Below are 21,380 nucleotides of genomic sequence, written 5' to 3' on the forward strand. Positions count from 1 at the left end.
AAAGCTGGTTATTCATAAGGACATGCCTCAGGATCCTTTTGGTGATGTGATGATGGCACCTGTAAGTTGAAAGAAGAGAATGATTCAGCTGGGAATTTTTCCATAAGGAAAATGTGCTTTCGTGCAGGGCACAAGGCCGTACACTCACTTGTGAGGTACTGTGGCTAAAGAATCATCACACTTAGAATTTTTCACAATGGATAACGTGCAAAGATATAAACCAATTAACTTATCAATATTTATATCTTCTGATTTTTTCACATATGCTTCTTTTATGTAACACTCTTTATAAAAGTGAACAAGTATCCCTCGCTTTCAGGCAATTTATATTGTTGAGGAGCAACTGGGAATTACCGTGTACATCATGTTCAGGATACCATTTAAAAAGAATTGGAATGCAATAAAGTAAAATAAAACCTAAAGCTGTAGTGGATATTATTTATTTGATAATATAGTAGAGAGTTTAGGATATTTTAGAACTTCTGGGGCATTTTAGGGACCTTAATCATTTTACTCTAGGGCTTGGGAAGAATGGTTGAGAAAAACTTCTTACTGATAAAAGCATGACAAATTATATATATATATATTTATGAAATTGAAAATCATAAGCTGTTATAGGAATCTTTTATAATAAAATTTTTTAAATTATGTGATTATTAAGGCCTGACAGCAGTGGCTACTATCTTCCTTCTCTGACTGACCAGCAATAAGAAAAAGAGATAAAGGTAATACTCTTACTGGGTGATGAACAAAGGAAATTGTTGTTAGAAAAGGAGACCGGAAAGTTCTATGGTCCAGCATGGGCATCATGAGAGCTTCTTAGAAATTCAGAATCTCAGGCCCTACCCAAGACCTGCTGTATCAGAATCTGAATTTTAGCAAACCCCTAGGTAATTCATACATTAAAGCTTGAGAAGCACTTAGCTAGAGAACCAGGAAGGAGTTAATGGGAGGATGGTTCTAGAAAAGAGAAGGGAACTATATGACAAGTGTGTGCTCATGGAAGACATTGCTAATCAAGTATACAACTCTACTGCTAAACCCAGATGTGGCTCAATAAATTCTTAACACAGACCACTGGAATTGATATCAGATTTCTATACGTGCCTGTAATAATATGACTTAACATGGCTTCTTGTTAATTTGACATTTCAGATATCTATGTGAACCTCAACTGGTGCATGCCAATGGTAGAATTTATCCTACTCTACCAATAGAATATTTATTGAATTATACATTGTCTTTGCAGCCTTACGTTTCCCTTCTACATTTTACCCGTCTCCTTTATATCGGCAGGCAAGTGCTTCTTCACTACAGAGGAAGTGGCTAGTCCTGGAGTGGGTGGATCGTTAAGTAATATATAATATGGTTTCTGCCTGAAACAAGTGCTCCTTTTCCTCTCTTTTCTTTCTTATTCTTATTCCTTCTCCTCCATCTGCATTTTATTCTTTTCTTTGTGTTCTTTCTTGCCTGTTATATAAACCTCGAAGACACTGTAAAAAGCCTTGCTGGCTCCTCATAGCAGGCGGATTCAGTAAGATAGGAGTGAGTGAGGGTTACACACCTGGCTCACGGCTGGCTCCCAAAGTAGAAGTGGCCCCAGTCACAGGATCCAGGTGAGGGGGATTTTGAATCTGACCTGGGCTAGAGACATATCCAAGAGTTCTGATTTGATGACCTCTGATCCAAAGCTCTGTGAACTTACATCAGATAGGTAGCAGATTCTTGGTTCAAAGGCTTGGGCTAAGGAGGGTTTAGCCAATTCCTTTTTCATGACTCTTCCAGGTAGAGGCTCTGACAGGTGGTGGTGAAAGCTCCAGTTTTAGACACCTGGAGTGCAAAGCAGAGGTTCACAGCTGGGCTTTGGCTTCATGAGGGGATTTTTTTAAAAAAAGACAGGGAACATGCGGCTTTGCTGAGACTGATGGTAAGTGTGCTGACCTGGGTACACGTGGATGTCAAAGCAGGAGCTCACCTTTTAGCAATCCAGAGACCATCTGTTTTCCAGGCTGATCCCACACTCCAGTTGGCTGTCTGGAACTAGCATCTTAACATATTAAGACTAAGACAAGCTTGACATAAGGACAAGTGAGGGCTGGCTGAAGTTTGAAGATCTTTAGTAACTGTATCTGAGAGGAAATGAGAGAGAGAATTCTGGGACTTGTAGATGGCACATCAGAGGGAGAGCAGAAACCCCATGACCTAGTCTTGCCAGTATGTCTGATAAGTACTGTATCTCCCTCTGTTATCAAAATAAGGTAATATTCTCATAGGAAGGGATCACTTCAAAGTTTTGCACATATTTAAAAAAGAAACCAAAATTTCTAACTTGATATATGATGTAAATAAGCTTCTTACCATTAGGAGGCAATGTTGGCCTATAATTATAAACTTCAGAGCCTGAAGCTGTATATTTTTTTTCCCATAGAAATTATAGGTGGTAAAATCAGAGCTCTTTGGTGATAGTAGGCAACTCTTTTCTAACGTGGATATTTCCAGAAGATTTTGATATAGGATATATACTAGTCTAAAATGAAAACATGATCAAATAAAGTATAAAATGCAAATTTAATGGGTAAAATAACAAGATAAATGGAAGCTTTTCAGTATTATTTTCAGGAAGTTCATCTAGGCACTAATAATAATTCCATTACAAGAAGCTTTTACCAATGTATAAGATATATATTAGAGGTAAGCAAAAAGGGAAAAAAAGGAGCAAGCAGCATTTATATTGAACTTCAGTTTATATTTTTTTAAAAGTCCATTGCTTTAAAATGTTTGAAAACTACAGATCTGCTTTAAAATGTTGGAAGTATGCCTGGCTTGGACGCTGTCAGTTTAGGAGATATTCTTCCTTATGACTACTGAAATTGTATTATTGGATATCCTATTTTATAGACTGTTCAGAATATAAAGTACCAAACAAGAGGCTTATAGACTCAGAAGAAATTGTTTGCTATTTGCTGGACTAGTTTATCTCTAGATGAAGGGAGAAAGTGGGAAATTCAAGGAAAGGGAATCAGAGAACGTAGAAAATGTACAAAGACTCTAGGGATCATCTAGTTCACCCCTCCTCATTTTACAAATACAGAAATGATGATCAGGGAACACTAAAATTGATGAGGATGTAGTAATAGGAATTTTGAGTGAGAGTGGGAATTTTTACCATATGTTGGAAAGGAATATGCTAATATCTGCTAGAGCCCAAAGTTGGATTAACCTAAAACCCAGCAATTTCATTCTTCAGTATGTATAGTCACTACAAAAATTGGCCACATTCTTCAACAGTGAGACATGTTGAAGAATGTTTATAATAGTAAAAAATTGTAAACAACTTAAATGTTCATCAAATGGAGACTAGACATATAAATTGGAATATATTCATATAATAGAATTCTAGAAAATGTTTGAATAGTAAGAAAATAACGCTTACGTAGTTTAGTCTGTGCCAGCCTCTGTCCCCAGTACTTTACAGATGTCAATTCATTTAATCCTCATGACAACCTATAAGGTAGGTCCATTATGTTTCTGTTTTATTTATTTGTTTATTTATTTATTTATTTATTTAATTTATTTATTTTTGGCTGTGTTGGGTCTTCGTTTCTGTGAAGGCTTTCTCTAGTTGCGGCAAGCGGGGGCCACTCTTCATCGTGGTGCGTGGGCCTCTCACTATCGCGGCCTCTCTTGTTGCGGAGCACAGGCTCCAGACGCTCAGGCTCAGTAATTGTGGCTCACAGGCCTAGTCGCTCCGCGGCATGTGGGATCTTCCCAGACCAGGGCTTGAACCCGTGTCCCCTGCATTAGCAGGCAGACTCTCAACCACTGCGCCACCAGGGAAGCCCATGTTTCCTGTTTAACAGATGAGGAAATGGAGGCACAGAGAGTTTAATTAGCCTGAGGTGCACAGGAAGGAAGTGGCACAACTACTATTTGAATCCAGGCAGTGAGGATCCAGGGTGCCTGCTCACACTTTCATTTGTGCAGACTCTTGTATGTACACATAATATCATCTATACAAAACTTACAAACATACAGCACAATACTAAGTAGTGCTTATGGATCTGTACCTATGACGTAACGGTTTAATAACAAGCATGGGAATGAGAGTAGAAATCAGAAAAGTGGTTACTTCTGTGTTGGATGGATTGAATGGGATGGGAGCGAGAGTGAGAAATTCATAGGACTTCATCTGTCTGTGCTGTTTTATATCTTTCAAAATAATCTGAAGGAGATAAGTCCGAATGTTAAGATTTGACAAATCTATGTACAAATATGTATATATATTCTCTCTATAAGTTTTGGTATATTTGAACTATTTCACATGAAGAAAAAAAGAGGAGTGAAGTATAAATTCACACAGCTAGTTTAGTGGCAAAGCCTGGACTTTTGACCCTTGGTTCAGTGTTTACTTCACTATGAGGTTGTACTTGATTGCTTTCTACACAGACCAAATTGAGTGCTTTATGGGGCTCTACTTGACGATAACATGCTTGTTGTCTGTATGTTTCCACTTTAGGTCAGAATGCATATTAAATAACTCTGAGACAATACTTTCTAGAATTACATTTCATGTCTGGCTCTTGGTTTCCTGATGAGTTAGAGGTGAAAGAATGCATTTTTCACAAATGCATTCCTTTGAGATTCTGAAAAGAGCAATTTACCACAGAATTACTCACCAGCCTGACAATGTTGGCCCTTAAAAAGAATTGGTGTTGGATTTCTTATCAAATTGCCAATTTCTCCTCTTTTCACTTAGGTGCCTTTTTGTTTCATCCGGGCTGAGCTTCAGCCATTTGGACTTGGTCCAAGAAGCTACTTGAGTTAGTTCTTCAGAGAGCAGGGAGCCTGCTTCCTGGGTTTGTCACAAAAATCCATGATACTGAGAAGCACAGGTATCCTGGTGGCACCAAAGTCCATGGTGTTCTCTGATATCCCCCAGTGGCCTCATTGCTCACTCTTGGCAGAAAGAGTGACAGATGAACCACCCAAGGCACTCGAAGGATCAACATTTGTCTACCATTATCAGGGGAGCTCCAGGATAGGAATGTAACTTTTTTCCACTCATTTTTGAATGTAAGAGGTCACTCTCCCTAGTTCCTTAGTTTGCTAAAAATACTGATAATTAATAGATATGCATTATGGGTATTTCCATTACTCCATTCAGATATAATTTCAAAATGCCCAAAGAGCACAAAATACATAAAATTACCAAAGAAGCTACAGTAAAGTACTACAATACTTATTTTAGTACAATAGTACTAAAATACTACAGTAAAGTAACATGAAATTTACCTTGATTATATTCCTTTTATTTTCATGTCTAAGACAATTGGGCATTTGAAATTCATTGGTTAAAAAGCGACAAGACTCTTCAGTGGTAGAAAAATGAGAGTTGTTTTCTAATGAACTGAAATAATGGATAAGTCTTTTTTTTTAAAGAAATTCTTTATTTAGATTTTAGTGCTAAATCTTTTAATATAAACCTCTTGATTTAACACCACTGACCTAGTCTCGTTTCTATTTTTTATCTTGAGATAGGTAGCCTGCTCTGCTGGCCTGAACACCAAACTAGAAAGCCATTGCTTTTTTGCAGCTCAGAGAGTGTGGCCAAAAATAAATCACACACACACACACACACACACACACACACACACACACAGAAATACATAATATAGATTAACGATATTTCAAACACTTATTTGCAATCAAATATAGTATGCCATGGATACTGGTAATGCAGATTGAGAATTTGCTCCCTGAGCCCAATTAAAATCACTCTTTTCAAATTATTTGAGCCTCTCAAACAGGAAGCCATAACTGAATAATCTATTTGAGCTGTAAATAGATTTGTGAACAAAAGGAAATCAGTAAATATCACTTATTTAAGCTTTTAAAAAGTTATAACAATGATTAGCATTATTATCTTTTGAGTTGTACGTGAGACTTGGAACAGATATCATACAATAAATGGTGAGGATAAATAGATTCTCTGGGTATTAACTCTGATGGGATTGGTCACATTTAATATGTTTAATTAAACAAAATCTTAAAACCAGTGGATGAGCTTCAGTAGGGTTAAGTTCTACTGGAGTACATTTGGGGTAAAATAATTAAAATTATAATTTAAAAATGATTGGCTCTAAGCAATCAAATGCAATAAAGGCTTACATAAGGACTTTTGCAGCTAGTAATGTTCCCAGTGGGGAATTATAAAAAGATCAAAAAAGACTGGATTTAATTGGGAAGTTTTAAGAAGAAACATATTCTTGCCTTTGTAGAAAATCATGGGGCATCTGAACTTAGAAAACGGTATACACTTCTGTTTAGTGAACTGAATATATTTTATCAGAGGTGGATGGGGTCTAGAGAATGACCAAAGGGGAGTTAGAGTTGCCACATGTGAATGAATGGTCCAGAGCTGGGGGGAGCAGAGCATGGGACTCCAGTCCAGAAAGACAAAGGCTGAGAGAAATATGCTTAAACAAACAAACAAAGAAATCTAGATGATTATTAAGAGAATGGAAAGACTTCCCATTAACTAATTCACCATGTTGTCTGATACCACCCCCCGCTTCCCCTTTGGTAACCATAAGCTTGTTTTCTATGTCTGTGAGTCTTTCTGTTTTGCAAATAAGTTCATTTGTATCGTATTTTAGATTCCACATATAAGTGATATGGTATTTTTCTTTGTCTTCCTGATTTACTTCACTTAGTATGATAATCTTAGGCCCAGCCATGTTGCTACAAATGGCATTATTGTATTCTTTTCTTATGACTGAGTAGTATTCCATTGTATATATATACCACAGCTTCTTTATCCATTCATCTGTTGATGGACATTTAGGTTGTTTCTCAGCTATTGTAAATAGTGCTGCTAAGAACACTGGGGTGCATGTATCTTTTCAAATTAGAGTTTTCTCTGGTTATATGCCCAGGAGTGGGATTGCTAGTTCACATGGTAACTCTATTTTTAGTTTTTTAAGGAACCTCTATACTGTTTTCCATAGTGGCTGCACCAGTTTACAATCAACATTGTAGAGGGTTCCCTTTTCTCCACACCCTCTCCAGCATTTATTATTAGTAGACTTTTTGATGACGGCCATTGTGACTGGTGTGAGGTGATACCTCATTGTAGTTTTGTAGTTTGATTTCCATTTCTCTAATAATAGCGATTTGGAGCATCTTTTCATGTGCCTACTGGCCATCAGTATGTCTTCTTTGGAGAAGAAATGTCTATTAAGGCCTTCTGCCCATTTTTTTATTGGCTTGCTTGTTTTTTTGTTATTGAGTTACATGAACTGTTTGTATATTTTGGAAATTAAGCCCTTGTCAGTCGCTTCATTTGCAGATATTTTCTCTGGTCCGTAGGTTGTCTTTTCATTTTGTTTATGGTTTCCTTTGCTGTGCAAAAGCTTATAAGTTTGATTAGGTCCTACTTGTTTATTTTTGCTTTTCTTTCTATTGCCTTGAGAGACTGACCTAAGAAAACATTGCTACCATTTATGTCAGAGAATGTTCTGCTTATGTTTTCTTCTAGGAGTTTTATGGTGTCATGGCTTATATTTAAGTCTTTAAGCCTGCAATGGCTCAAATCTTAAAAGAACACCACTTGACTCTTGACCCTCTCTCTGCTTCTGCTAACACCTCATTTTTCTGCTGTCCTTTACTGTAAAACTCTTTTGTAGAATTTGTCCTTGCAGAGGTCCTCTCTTAGTGTTCTTTCTTGAATCTGATCCAATTCAATTTTGCTACTATAACTCCACTGAGACCTCTTGTCAAGGTCACCAATGACCCCTACCTCACCAACTCTAATGATCAGTTCTCAGTCCAAGACTTACTAGACCTCTTGGTAGCATTTGGTAGGGATGATCACTCCCTTTCTTAAAAGACTTCAGTTGCCTTTCAGGACACTTGGCTTTCAGTCACTTTTCTGACTGAACTTCCATCTCTTTTTGTTCCCCTCCTCACTGAATCTTTAAATGCTGAAGTGTCCCACGAGATTCACACCCTAAGTGAGCTCATATATCCGCTGGCACTTTATAACATCTGTCTGCTGAAGACTCCCAAATATGTATCTCCAGCCTCTCCTCTAAACTCCAGCCTTGCATATCCAACTAGAGACTTGATATCTCTTTGGCGAATGTGATACAATAAGAAATATATATTTTGGTATTTGTCCCTGGCTGCTGGGCTGAACTCCTAAAACCCTTGTAGTTTCCTAAATAATATGAGCTTTAGGAGCATCTTTTGTTTTATTTGGGTTTTGTCACAGACTCCTGAAACAGCTCTGGAGTGAAAAAATTGAAAAGAGTATCTTTTGTTATTCAACCATGCCTGAGTTCATGTTAATGAGGTGATTTTTGGAAAGTTCCTAAGGGTGAGGGGCTGGTTTCCAGGGGAATCAACTGTGAAATTAGAGAGTTGGAACTTTCAGCCCTACCCCCTGACATTCTGGGAAGGGAAAAATGGGCTGGAGGTTGAATTAATCACTAATTCCAATGATTTAATCAATCGGGTCTATGTAATGAAGCCTCAACAAAAAAACCCTAACCCAAGGGGTTCAGAGAACTTCCAGGTTGGTGAACACATTGAGGTACTGGGAGGGCGGTGCTCCTGGAGAAGGCACGGAAGCTCTGTGCCTCTTCCCACATACCTTGTCCTATATATCTCTTCCGCTAGGCTGTTCCTGAATTGTATCATTTATAATAAATCAGCAATAGTAAGTAAACTGTGTCCCTGGATTCTGTAAGCCATTCTGGCGAATTATTGAACATGAAGAGGGGGTCATGGGGACCTGTGGTTTATAGCTGGTTGGTCAGAAGTACAAGTGACAACAATAGGACTTGTGCCTGCCGTGTGAAGTGAGGAGGGCAGTCTTGTGGGACTGAGCACTTAACCTGTGGGGTCTGCACTCTCCAGGCAGTTAGTGTCAGAACTGGGTTAAGTGTAGGACACTCAGTTGATATCCACAGAGAATTGAATAATTATTTTGTGTGGAAAAACCCACACATCTGGTGTCAGAAGTGTTGTTGTACATAGAGAGAAACAGGAGAGTTGACGTCTAGTGAAGACTTGATGTGTGCTAAGCAGAATTCATGATTTGTTTCTCAAATCTGTTCCTTCTCTAATATTCCCTATTTCAGAAAAGGGCACTGCCATCGACTCCGTTCCTCAGGTGAAAAACTACGAGTCGTCTTTTCTTGACTCTTAATTTCACACCCGCTATCTAATTTGCCAGTGAATGTTGTCAGCTCAACCTTCAAAATATATCCTGCATCTGGCTGTGAAGTCACCACATCCAAAGCTCATTCAAACCACCATCTTTCACCTGGAGTACGACACACCATGTTAACTGATCTCTAATGCCACTGTTTCTCCCCTTTCCCCAGTAGTCCATTTCCACAGAGCTACCACTCTGATCTTTCAAAAGCAACATCAGATCATGTCACTTCCTTGCCTCAGCTTGCTTACAATTGAATCCAAAATCCTCACCATAGCCCTATATTTAATGGCCCCTGATTACCTCTCTCATTTGGTTTCCTACTGCTCCTCTGTCTGCTCAATCTCATTCAGTTGGCCTCCTTGCTTGTCCTTGAACATGCCAAGTATGCTACCTTTTCTGGGTCCTTGTAGTTTCCTTTTCCTCTTCCTGGGAAGCTCCCCAGTATCCAGTGGATGTTGGACCTTCATTCGGGTCTCTGCTCAAATGTCACCTTGTTTACCCAATCTAAATTGAAACCCTCTTCACCTTATCTCCCTGCACAGATCACTATTTGATATTATATCTTAATTTGTTTACTTGTTTGTCATCTGTCTCCTCCACTCAAAAGTAAGTTCCATGAGGACAGGTAATTTATTTCATTTATTGCTCTATTTCCAGTATGTAGAAAATGTCTGGGGCATAAAAGGGACTTTATACATGTCTGTTGAGTGAAGTAGTAAATGCATTTTCCAACCAATCCTGAGGAGATAAATCTCAGAGTTCAAATTAAGGTAATTGAAAGATGATGATTAATGTGATAATTTGCACATCTGAGTTTGTAAACTGAGAGTCATATCAACTAGGATTTAATTCTGTGCAACCATTCTCTCACAAGGCTCTTCCCAGCTCAAATTTTCCTATTATTTCTACATTAGTTTTCCTGAAAAATCTTCCTTTTATACTGTCATCTTCCTTCTCTTGAACCTTATAGTGGCTACTTAGTGTCAACATTGAAACCAAAATTTTCTACTTCTGTTTTCAAGGTGCTCTCCAACCCTATTTGTCACCTTTGCCTGGGGATTCAATAGAATTTTTTCCTTTCTGGTTCAAACATGTGCCATGTTTATTTTCACTTCTAAACCTTGACTCATGCCGTCCCTACCACGTGGAGTGCTTCTTTCCATCCCATCCACATCTTACCCTGCCCTGAATAGTTTTCTCAGTTCTCAGCATCTCAATGAGCCTTTTCGTTCCTATCCTGGTTCTTTATTTATAGTGAACCCTTCCCATCTCTGAGTGCAAATATGCAATGCCTGACAGTATTGGATAACTGCCAGACTCAATTATTGATTGATGGATAGATTATTTACCTGAATATTTGAAAATAGTTTACATTAAATATGAATAAATGTTTGGTTGATTTTTGTCTCTGAAGGTTTTCCTAGGAAAAGTAAGTGATAGCACAGTTTAAAAAATTATTATTTTATTTCCATGAAATTGACATTATACAATACTATTTTTATCACTCAATTCTGAGTATTAATAAGTAAAGCAGGGCTTCCCTGGTGGCACAGTGGTTGAGAATCTGCCTGCCAATGCAGGGGACACGGGTTCGAGCCCTGGTCTGGGAAGATCCCACATGCCGCGGAGCAACTAGGCCCGTGAGCCACAACTACTGAGCCTGCCCGTCTGGAGCCTGTGCTCCACAACAGGAGAGGCCGCGATAGTGAGAGGCCCGCGCACCGCGATGAAGAGTGGCCCCCGCTTGCCACAACTAGAGAAAGCCCTCGCACAGAAACGAAGACCCAACACAGCCAAAAATAAATAATAAATAAATAATAAATAAATTAAAAAAAAATTTGTTTCTTTAAAAAAAAAAATAAGTAAAGCAAAAAAGAATCAGCCCTCTAAAGTTATTTGCATTTAACCTGGCTAGAAAAATCAACCCGATTATTTAATTTTTCTAATTCTCTTCTGCCCCACATATGGCAGAACATCTTTCTTATTTTAGCTGGTATGTTTTGCACTTTATGTTGTATCCTTTTTTTCCTTCTTAACATTTTTTCTTTTTCTTTTTTCTTTTTTCTTTTTTGCTGTCAGTTTGATTGGGTCATATCCAGTATGTCAAGTAAAACTGATATAAAATGTATACAGTGCTTGTATCAGTCTGGGTCCAATCAAGAATAGGAACCACACAGTGGGTTAAGTTTAATATAAAGAATTATCAAGTCCTGATAAAAGAATGACTAGAAGGAAACTGTGTATGGTATTCTAGGGCTAAGGGAGAATACCCAAAGAAGGACAAACTTAGAAGGGTCCCCCCTCCCCAAGGCTGGATCAGATCTTATTGGAGAAGGTGTAATTCAGCCCACTGGATAGCAGAGAAGCTTGCTGGTTTGTCCTGGCCACAGCCGTTCTGCAGTCTCCTCTGGAGTGCAGGTGATCAGGAACCAGTGGGGTGAGCTTGCAGAGAGAATGGGAACCAAGGCACAGGTGTGCTGTGTCTGGGTCTGCAGTGGGAGGGTGGCAGGTATTGGGAGGGGGGTGTCAGCTGCAAAATGAGCAGTGACGCAGGGTACCAGTGTGAGCAGAAGAGCTTGGGGTCAGTTTCCACGTTGAGAGGGCTGCTCAGAAGTTTATCTCCAGGCCAGGCAAAGGCTGCAAGGTTGCTGACTCCACTGTACAGCAGCAGGAAATAACAGGAGATTGTCTTCCCTCCTCCAATGCCTCTCCAGTGCCCTCTGCTGAGAAAACTTAATATCGTGCTCTCTGTGGAGATGTTTAAAGGAGTTCTGTCCTCTGTCACAGAGCATATATTGAAGGGTGAATTGGAGCTGAGGGGCAATATATTGATAACTGGCACCATGTTTACCTAAGTATAGATGTATCTGTCAAAGGTAAATGTTTTTAGGGAGCCGTGTATGGATACACTGGCAAAAAGAATCCATATCAGGAAGACATGTCAGACTCTAGGTCCATCCACATTTCTATAAATGGCCCAATTTTGTTCCTTTTTATGGCTGAGTAATATTCCATTGTATATATGTACCACATCTTCTTTATCCATTCATGTATCGTTGGACATTTAGGTTGTTTCCGTAAATAGTGCTACAGTGAATATTGGGGTACTTGTGTCCTTTTGAATTATGGTTTTCTCAGGGTATATGCCCAGTAGTGGGATTGCTGGGTCGTATGGTAGTTCTATTTTTAGTCTTTTAAGGAACCTGCATACTGTTCTCCATAGTGGCTGTATCAATTTACATTCCCACCAACAGTGTGTGAGCGTTCCCTTTTCTCCATACCCTCTCCAGCATTTATTGTTTGTAGATTTTTTGATTATGGCCATTCTGACCAGTGTGAGGTGTAGGGAAGGAATAGAGACGTAGATGTAGAGAATGGACATGTGGACATGGCTGGGGGGAAGGGGAGGGTGGGACGAATTGGGAGATCAGGTTTGACATAAATACACTACCATGTGTAAAATAGATAGCTAGTGGGAACCTGCTGTATAACACAGGGAGCTCAGCTTGGTGCTCCGTGATGACCTAGATGGGCAGGGGGAAGGGGAGAAGGGAGGTCCAAGAGGGAGGGGATATAGGTATACATATAGCTGATTCACTTCATTGTACAACAGAAACTAACACAACATTGTAAAGCAATTTTACTCCAATAAAAAAAAAAAGGAAGACGTGTCAGTAATGGATGAATAAATACAATTAAACCACAATTTTTTAAATGACTGGACAATAAAGGTATTCAGATGTCTTATTTTTTCTATGTTTTATTTCATTATTCTTTTAAAAAATTGATGGTTATCATTCATACAGTATATTGCACAAATCATAAATGTATAATTTTTTGAGTTTTTACATGTGTACACATAAGTGAAACTACTACCCAGATCAAGATAGAATTTTTCCACCACTCAGGAGGATACCTTACTGCTCTTCCCAGTTAAAATCCTCCCACCCCTACCAGAAGTAGGCACTAATCTGGCTTCTGTTACTTGTTCAGGAACTTCATGATATTGGATTCACAAGTAAGTATAATAAGTCCCCTACATATGAACAAGTTCCATCCTGAAAGCAGGTTCAAAGTCCAATTTATTCGTAAACCCAGCAAAGTTAGCCTAGGTACCCAACTAACACAGTCCGCTATACAGTACTGTACTGTAATAGGTTTATAATACTTTTCACACAAATAATACATAAAAAGAAATACAAAAAATAGAACATTTTAAATCTTACAGTACAGTACCTTGAAAAGTACAGTAGTACAGTACAACAGCTGGCACACAGGGGGTGGCATCGTGTGAAAAGGCAAGAAGAGTTACTGACTAGAGGAGGGGGAGGAGGTGGGAGATGGTAGAGCTGAAGGATCGTCAGCAATAGGAGATGGAGGGCAAGCTGCAACTTCACTCACTCCTGACGTTGATGGCACAGGTTCTGGTTCCTTGCTGGATTCAATTCTATCTACCCTCTTGAAAAAATGATCCAGTGATGTCTGGGTAGTAGCTCTTTTTTTCTCTTCATAGATGACACGGGATTGCATTCTGAAGGGTTGCTGCAACCTTCGTGTACCTTTCTATGTTCTTGTCCTGTGCCTCAAAAACTAACAGTGCCTCCTCAAATAAAGAAAATCCCCTTGCCATTTCCTGCGTTGTGAATCTCTTCAGTTCTTCAGTTACTTATTCTTCTTCTTGTCTCTCTTCGTCCTTTCTCTGGGCCTCCAATTCCTGGCGCTTCTTAGCAGTACAAGCTACATCATCACTGCTTTTACTCTTGCTTCTGGACATTCTGGGCTTGAAATAAAGATACTGTACTACTGTACTCTATACAGTACTGTATAGTAAAGTACACAAAAGCACAACCACTTGTAAACGATGCACACATGTGACAATGTACACCAGACATGTGAACTAACTTATGTGATCGGACATGCGAACAGACGTTTGCATCTTTGAAAGCTTGCAACTTGAAGGTTCATAAGTAGGGGACCTACTGTACTCTGTTGAGTCCGGCCTCTTTTGTTCAACATGATATCTCTGAGATTCACCCATCTTGCTACACGTATCAGTATTTTTTTTTTTTTTTTGGCATAGCATTCCGTTATATGCCTATACCACAATTTATTTTTAAATTCTGTTGATAGACATGAGGGTTATTCCTAGTTTTTGGCTATTATGACTAAAGCTGCTATAAACATGAGTTTTTGTGGAGCTATGCACTCATGTCTTTCAGTATATATTCAGAAGTGGAACTGCTTGGTCACATGCTTTAGTAGTAAGTCCTGTTTAGCTTTAATAGATACTGCTGAACATTTTTCGAAAGTGTTTGAACCAATTTCCACTCCCCCCAGTAAGTATGAGAGTTCCAGTTGCCAACAGTTGGCCAGTCTTTTGTTTTCAGCTATTCTTGAGGGTAGTATTTTTAAGAATTAAGATTAATTAGAACTGTACAATTATATTTCTCAATGTTTATAATCTTAATTATATATTTATCAGCTTCATATATTTCTCATGTTCCCTTTTGATAAACAGAAAGAACTCTTGTTTTCCTCAAATGTTATCTGAAATTTCAAAGTGAAAATTATAGCAATGGTAGCTTTTGAAATGTATTCTCAATTTACATATGCTTCCACAATATGATATACATCAGCTCTCCACTACTAAACTTTACTATAATACTATAATAAGTGTTTGCTCATTCAGAGAGCACATAACATTCTTTTTGATGCCACAGTAATTATTATGATTATCAATTATCATTGTATAATATGGCAGGGGAAAAACTGATTATGTGAGTCTTTTTGCCTGATTAGGTCCTCTAAAAGTAACTGGAATTTCTAGGTAAACATTAAATACCTTCTCACAGTAATAATATAGTATGGTGTTTTTAAGAGCATAGTCCAAGATTCACACAGCTCAGTTGCAATCCTGGCTCTGCTAGGATGCTGAATAAGAAAGTTCTCTGTGTCTCTGTTTCCTAATTTAAAAAATGGAATCGGTAATAATACCTGGCTATAACAAGGGCAAGTTACTTAACCTGTGCTTCAGTGTTCTCAGCTGTAAAATGGGGATAACAGGATTATTGTTGAGTACCACATTGTTAATATACATATGTATGTAAAACGCTTTGAATAGTGCCTGGAACTTAATAATGCTATATAAATATTAGGTACTTATTATTAATGTAGAGGAATTAATTAGGTTGAAGGGTTGTAAAGGACCGTGTAGTCCCAAACAGCAATCAGTGTATTTCGCAATCCCAAATAGAGCCCCGAATTTTTGAAATTTCTCCCACTCCCTCCCCTCCCTTTCTCTTTATTTCTTATTGAAAGCGAAGTCAGAAGAATCAGGACCAGACCTGGCTCTCGACTACTTTCCTTAATAAAGGCTACTTTAGAGAGCTGTCGTGACGGTAAAAATCGGCCTGCTTCAGGAAAAGTATATTGTTAACTATAAAGGACTATGATAATAATGCCGTTAGATTTATCCTCTACGTTGCTTTTGCAATTCAGAAGGGCACTTTCTCCACTCCAGCCACTTTGCCGCAACACTCCCTCAGCTGTGCCTCCCTCTTCCCCGACCCCGAAGAGTCTTCTTTATAAGTGACTTTTCCCTTCTGTGAGAAAAGTTTCCTGCCACCAGAAAGCCCGAAGGCGAGGCTAAAGATGGCGGGCAGTCAATTACGACCCCTGAGATAGCCTCCCGATACCGAGCTGGGTTTAGGGTAGTCGCACGGAAAAAGCGGCATCCTCTGGGTTTTGAACACCTCCTCCCCACCTTGCGCTCTCTCTGTGCGCCCACCCCGTCCGAGCCTCAAAGCACGCCGGGAATTGTAGTTTCCGAAGGCCCGCTCCAGTTAGCGCATGCGTTCGGAGGCCTTGCCCACACACAGACACGGTTCCGGATGAGGAAGCGGCTAGTGATGCCACGCGTTCTGCGAGCGGTGGGCGGGGGCTTCTGGGAACTGTAGTCGTTGAAAGCGGGCGCCGTCGGTAAGGGGACGTAGCTTTCTTACCTCCGGGTTCGCTACTGCAGTTGGTTCCCGGCGGCAACCGCCGGGTTAGTCTGCAGCTCTCCCGTCACGGCGCTCCCCCTGAGTCCGAGGAGGCGCTTTCCTCCTCCCCGGTTCTCCTTCTCCGGCGCTGGGTGCTCCTTGACTCGCGGTCCATTTCTCTGCCTAGTCCTCTCCCTCTTGGATCCATCTCCAAAGCCCGGGCTCAGCGGGGACTCGCCCTCTGGGAGAGACAGGGCCGCGACCTTTTCAAACTCGGTCCCCACCCCGCGTCCTCATTCCGCCTCTCACACCGGCTTCCCCCGCTGTCCTTTTTCCCCGCCTTGGTACCACCGCGCTCACGCTCCTTCCATTCTTTTTTTTTTTCCTCTGCAGGGATGGAAGCTTCCTGGCGCCAGGTGGCCAGTGGCCGAGGCCGAGCCCGAGGACGGGCCACTGCGGCCCCCTCCTCAGGAAATGGAGTCCATCTTCGCGGCGTCGGAGGAGGGCGAGAGAAGGGGTCGGTGGGCGCTGCTGGCCTTGGCCCCATTCCCGGTGGAGCTGCAACCTCTGCGGCTGCAGGTAGCTCAGCCCGGCGCGGCCCCGCGGGATCTGAAGCGCCGCAGACTTCCGTGGCCAGTGGTGAGAATGGCTCCCGTCCTCGGGCTCACCTGGATGCCTACCTACTAAGGCACTTGCTAGTCAGAACTGCCTTCGCATTTATTTCTTTCCTTCTCCTTCGGGAGTTTATTATTGGCCTCACTTCTCAAACCTTTCAGGCAGCTACTCATTCTAGGCCGATTCCCATCACACCTCTTTCATCATCACTTTTTTTTTTTTTTCATCATCACTTTAATTGATATTAATCAATGTTACTTCTCCGTCCAGTATTCTTCCCTTCACTCTCTTTTGCCTACTGAATCCCCACAGTTGCAGACAGTGGCCCGGGGGCTGATTTAGCCTATAGTTTGGTTTGGTTAACACAATGCATTAAATCTGAATTGGTTGCCAGCAGTTTTTTGGTTTTTCTTTCTAAAATCTCATAAAAATCTGGTTAACAACTTTTCTTGTAAGGTAAGGTATTGTGGCTTTGGTACTTTTGTGGGTGGCAACAGTCGGCTGGGCTGAGTAGCAGAAATCTTATTTAGATTGGGTTTAGGCTTTCCACTTGACATTGTGTTTCCTACTTCTGGGGCCAGTTGTCATTTTCCATTTTTATTTGATTGCCTTAGTTTAGTAACTTTAATTATCTATGTCCTGTAAACACTTGAGCTTGTGGTACTTTTTTCAACTGCGGTTCCTAGTCACAAATTTCATGTCCTTTCTGGGATGTATCTGGTGTGGCCTTCTCCAGCTTTCAATATCCTTCATCCAAGGCAGTGTTTTAGTGGAGCCTGGGAGCACACACGCAATTCTAAGTTGTCCATACTAATGAAAGAATGCAGGGGGCTAAGAGAATAATCCCTAAAATCATTTTATTGTTGTATTTGGAATGTATTTTTCAAAGTATATTTTTTGCAGGGAGGAGCAAATTGAGCTTCTGAATGTCTCCTAAAGTAATTTTAAAGATAAGTGGTATTCTCTTGGTTACTGAGTTTATGATAGTGGTGGTGGTGAGGTGTGCAAGAGGGAGAACTGTGAACAGTTTTGGTAAGCTTTCTTGGATTTTGTGGATAGTAGAAAAGCAAGCATCCTTCAACTGGATAATTGAGATTTGACTGTAAGAAATAATATATGGTAAGGTTGCTTTGTCAGCTTTCTTTGAGATGATCTTACGTAGGTCCATTGATCAGGTTATGAATGTTTTTATTATATCTGTCTAATTCAGCCTTTTAAAAAATGTCTTGTAAGTGCTCATTTCTCATAATGACATTTATCCTCGTATTGTACATAATGTTTTGAGTCATATATCTTATAGAAATTACTTTTCTCCTTGTACTCAAAGATTCCTGTGTGGGCACTGCACATTTTCCTCCACTTTTACTTGAAACACTGAGTAGTCCCCAGCCAAGCTGGCTGCAGTAAGAGAAGGAAAACATTTCATGAGGAAAATAAAAGATAAAACATCATTAAGTACATATACACCATCTAAAATAAGAAAGTTTGTATTAGTAGTGGCTCATCGGTTTCAAGCGTAAAGTGGCACTAATATGGGCACTAATGAATTAAGATCAGTTCAGTATGTTGTGGCTCCTTTCTTGAACTATGGTGGCTGTTCAGAAGAGTTTATTAACACTTAATGCTTGAAGAGAATTTTCATGGTCCTTGCTCTTGAGGAGTTTGAAGTCTCATTGGGAAAGTGCTGTGAAGTAATCTAATTCTTTTTGTGTTATTATTTAAGCAAGTAACAAGTAGGAAGTACAGACAGTGCTAAACAGAATAGCAGAAGAACTAATCCAAAACAATACTTAACATTTCTTTTTGGAATGAAGTTGTTGTAAGAAGCATATTTTCCACGTTAGCAATATTTTGTGTGGGATTAATGTTAAATAAATATGTTCTGTGACCACATTTTAATAAAGACACAAAGTCCTTGAGCTTTCTAAGAAGCAGATTGTAAACATAGTGGGTAGACAGTGAATACTGTTTGTGTAAGGTCTTTGGTGGGCCAAGCCAGGGTGGGTTATATTGTGCAAGAGGATGGTTTGAGAAAGTGCCTGCCTCTGCTGATTCTGATGTGCTCCCAGTGGGTATGTTTCCCACGTTTTAAAAATCACTGTGTACCATTCAGTTTTTAAACATCTCACTTTAATTTTGTTAATATCCTGTTTTGAGGTTGATCACCAGTTTTTTGATACTTTATCATAGCTTTATAATTTTAAAAATTGATTTGTTAGTCATTCTAGAACAATTAGTTGGCATTTAGCAGAATATTTAACAAAAGTGAAAGTTTATATTGTGGTATTCTCTTTACTCGTGTGACAAGAAATTTGAAAATACTTTTTTCATGGATGATAGTGAAATAGAATGCACCAAAGGTGACTTCTAAATCTGTATTTTAATAACGTATTGGTATATCATGCCTTGCTTTTTGAGAGATTGTTTTGCAGAACTGAAACTCATTTTTTTTTCTTTTAAGCAGAGCTAATGTCTCAAAAGAAATTTGAGGAAATCAAGAAGGCTAATCAAGCTGCAGCCAAAAAACTTGTTGAAGAACACTTTAACTCTTCATCTGAAGAAGAAGGAGATGAGGATTTTGAAGGAAAAAGAGGAAAAATAGTTGCTAATACGTTTATAACTTACACTACTCAGACAGGTACTGTGTGATCTTTTCAACTTTGACATTTTTACATCAATGAAAATATATTCCTGACTTTTTCTGACACCTTTACTCTATGTGGAATAGGTTTTGCATCTTAAGAATGAGCATTTTTGTGTTGTAGAGTTGAATTTTTGTACCTTTTACTGTTTGAGTTATACATTGTATAATGCTAATCTTTCTATAAAGCAAATAGGATGGCAATGTCTCTTACAGCCTTAGAAGTTCTCTTTTGTGTTTAATTGGAATTTCATTAGAATGCTGGGAGGGGGATGCCAAAGGTCCCTGTGCAATGAGTGGGGTCAGGTTGTTCCTAATGATGATTTGATTGCACTTGAGGACTTTGAATAGTCCTTTAAATCTATTCTTCATTATTCTCTTTTTCATTATGTTAAATGTATCTTGAAGTCAATTTCATTTCTTGACTTAATTCCTTTATTTTATATCTTACAACTTCTGATTTTTATATGTAAAAAAAAATCTAAGTCTCTTCAGGTCTGAAGTGTTTAATCACATTATATGTTGTATATACCTGGGTTACTCTCAAAGCCACATTTGTTTGTGAGAGAGACGGCCAAAGTGATGTTGCTGTGAAGATTTGGGACTAAGTGTAGAAGTAGATTATTTTAAATGTAAGTCTCTTACACTTTCCACATTTTATGCTTACGGTCATTATTAGAAACATTCTTGCATGCATTATGCATATTAGTTGCCTGCGTATATTGATGGCATCATGAGCATAGGTACACATCATCAAAAAGGTTTCCAAGGAATTTACCATACCTGCCAAGGAATTAAGATTAGTAAGCTTGACTAAGAAGTCTGGTTCAGCCAGGTAAAAATTGATAAAGAGGAACCTTAAGGTTAGGAGGTTTCTTGCTTTTAGAGAACTTCATAGAAAGTAACCTCAAGTTTCCTGCTTCAAGAAGACCTCACTGAAACCACTCTAGATACAAATTTTATTTTTAAATAGGAAATTCAGTGATATAACTCAGTATTTCTGCCTAGTGTTTAGAAAAGTTTTATCGTTTGTAAGTTTTATTAATTTAAAAAAAAATTTATTTATTTATTATTGGCTGTGTTGGGTCTTCATTGCTGCGTGTGGGCTTTCTCTAGTTGCAGCGAGCGGGGGCTACTCTTTGTTGCGGTGTGCGGGCTTCTCATTGCGGTGGCTTCTCTTGTTGCAGAGCACGGGCTCTAGGCGCGAGGGCTTCAGTAGTTGTGGCACGCGGACTTCAGTAGTTGTGGCTCACGGGCTCTAGAGCGCAGGCTCAGTAGTTGTGGTGCCCGGGCTTAGTTACTCTAAGGCATGTGGGATCTTCCCGGACCAGGGCTCGAACCTGTGTCCCCTGCATTGGCAGGCAGATTCTTAACCACTGCACCACCAGGGAAGTCCCAGTTTTATTAATTTTTAACGTGGCTTTCATCTTAAAGTGTTAAGGCAATTTTTCTTATGCTGTATTATGTCAAATCCATAAATATTTTGATTTTTGTTCCTTTGTGTTCTGTACTTTGCCTCTACCAAAGTAAGGAAGTCTGATCACTTGACTTTAGAACGATAAATGCCAGGGTCATGAGATGGTTCCCATCTCACATTAGTGAATTGAACACCAAAACTTTACCAAAGAAGTTCATTCTTTCTGTCTGAGCACAGCCTTTATACTTTTGCGATCTCTCAGATTTCAAACTTGAATGGTCAGCTTCCTGATGGGTATCGCTGTCTTGCTGGCCTATGGAAACACAAAACATATGTTGAAAGATAACTTATTTCTTCTCTTGTTGTCTTTATCTCTATTAATACTACAATTTTCCCAGTCACCTACCTAAGCCAGAAATCTGGGAGCAGGGTTGGCATATACACGCATGAGTGTGTTTTATTCGCTACTACTCCTCCCCTCTGCCCATGTCAGACAGCTCGTCT

The 21,380-nt window shown here is 39.5% G+C and overlaps 1 protein-coding gene across 4 annotated transcripts in view; it reads left to right on the forward strand.

Moving 5' to 3' along the window:
* Positions 1 to 16,175: 16,175 nt before the first annotated feature.
* Positions 16,176 to 21,380, forward strand: part of NFXL1 (nuclear transcription factor, X-box binding like 1) — a 53,179-nt gene continuing 47,974 nt past the window's right edge. The window contains exons 1-3 of one of the 4 annotated variants that reach the window (XM_068542229.1): positions 16,176 to 16,201; positions 16,597 to 16,842; positions 19,280 to 19,456. In XM_068542229.1, coding sequence (XP_068398330.1) covers positions 16,599 to 16,842; positions 19,280 to 19,456 — 421 coding nt within the window. In that variant the 5' untranslated portion in view covers positions 16,176 to 16,201; positions 16,597 to 16,598. The other 3 variants (XM_068542228.1, XM_068542230.1, XM_068542231.1) reach the window with 3 other exon arrangements.

This window comes from Eschrichtius robustus, chromosome 4, assembly GCF_028021215.1.
Source record: "Eschrichtius robustus isolate mEscRob2 chromosome 4, mEscRob2.pri, whole genome shotgun sequence".
NCBI lineage: Eukaryota > Metazoa > Chordata > Mammalia > Artiodactyla > Eschrichtiidae > Eschrichtius > Eschrichtius robustus.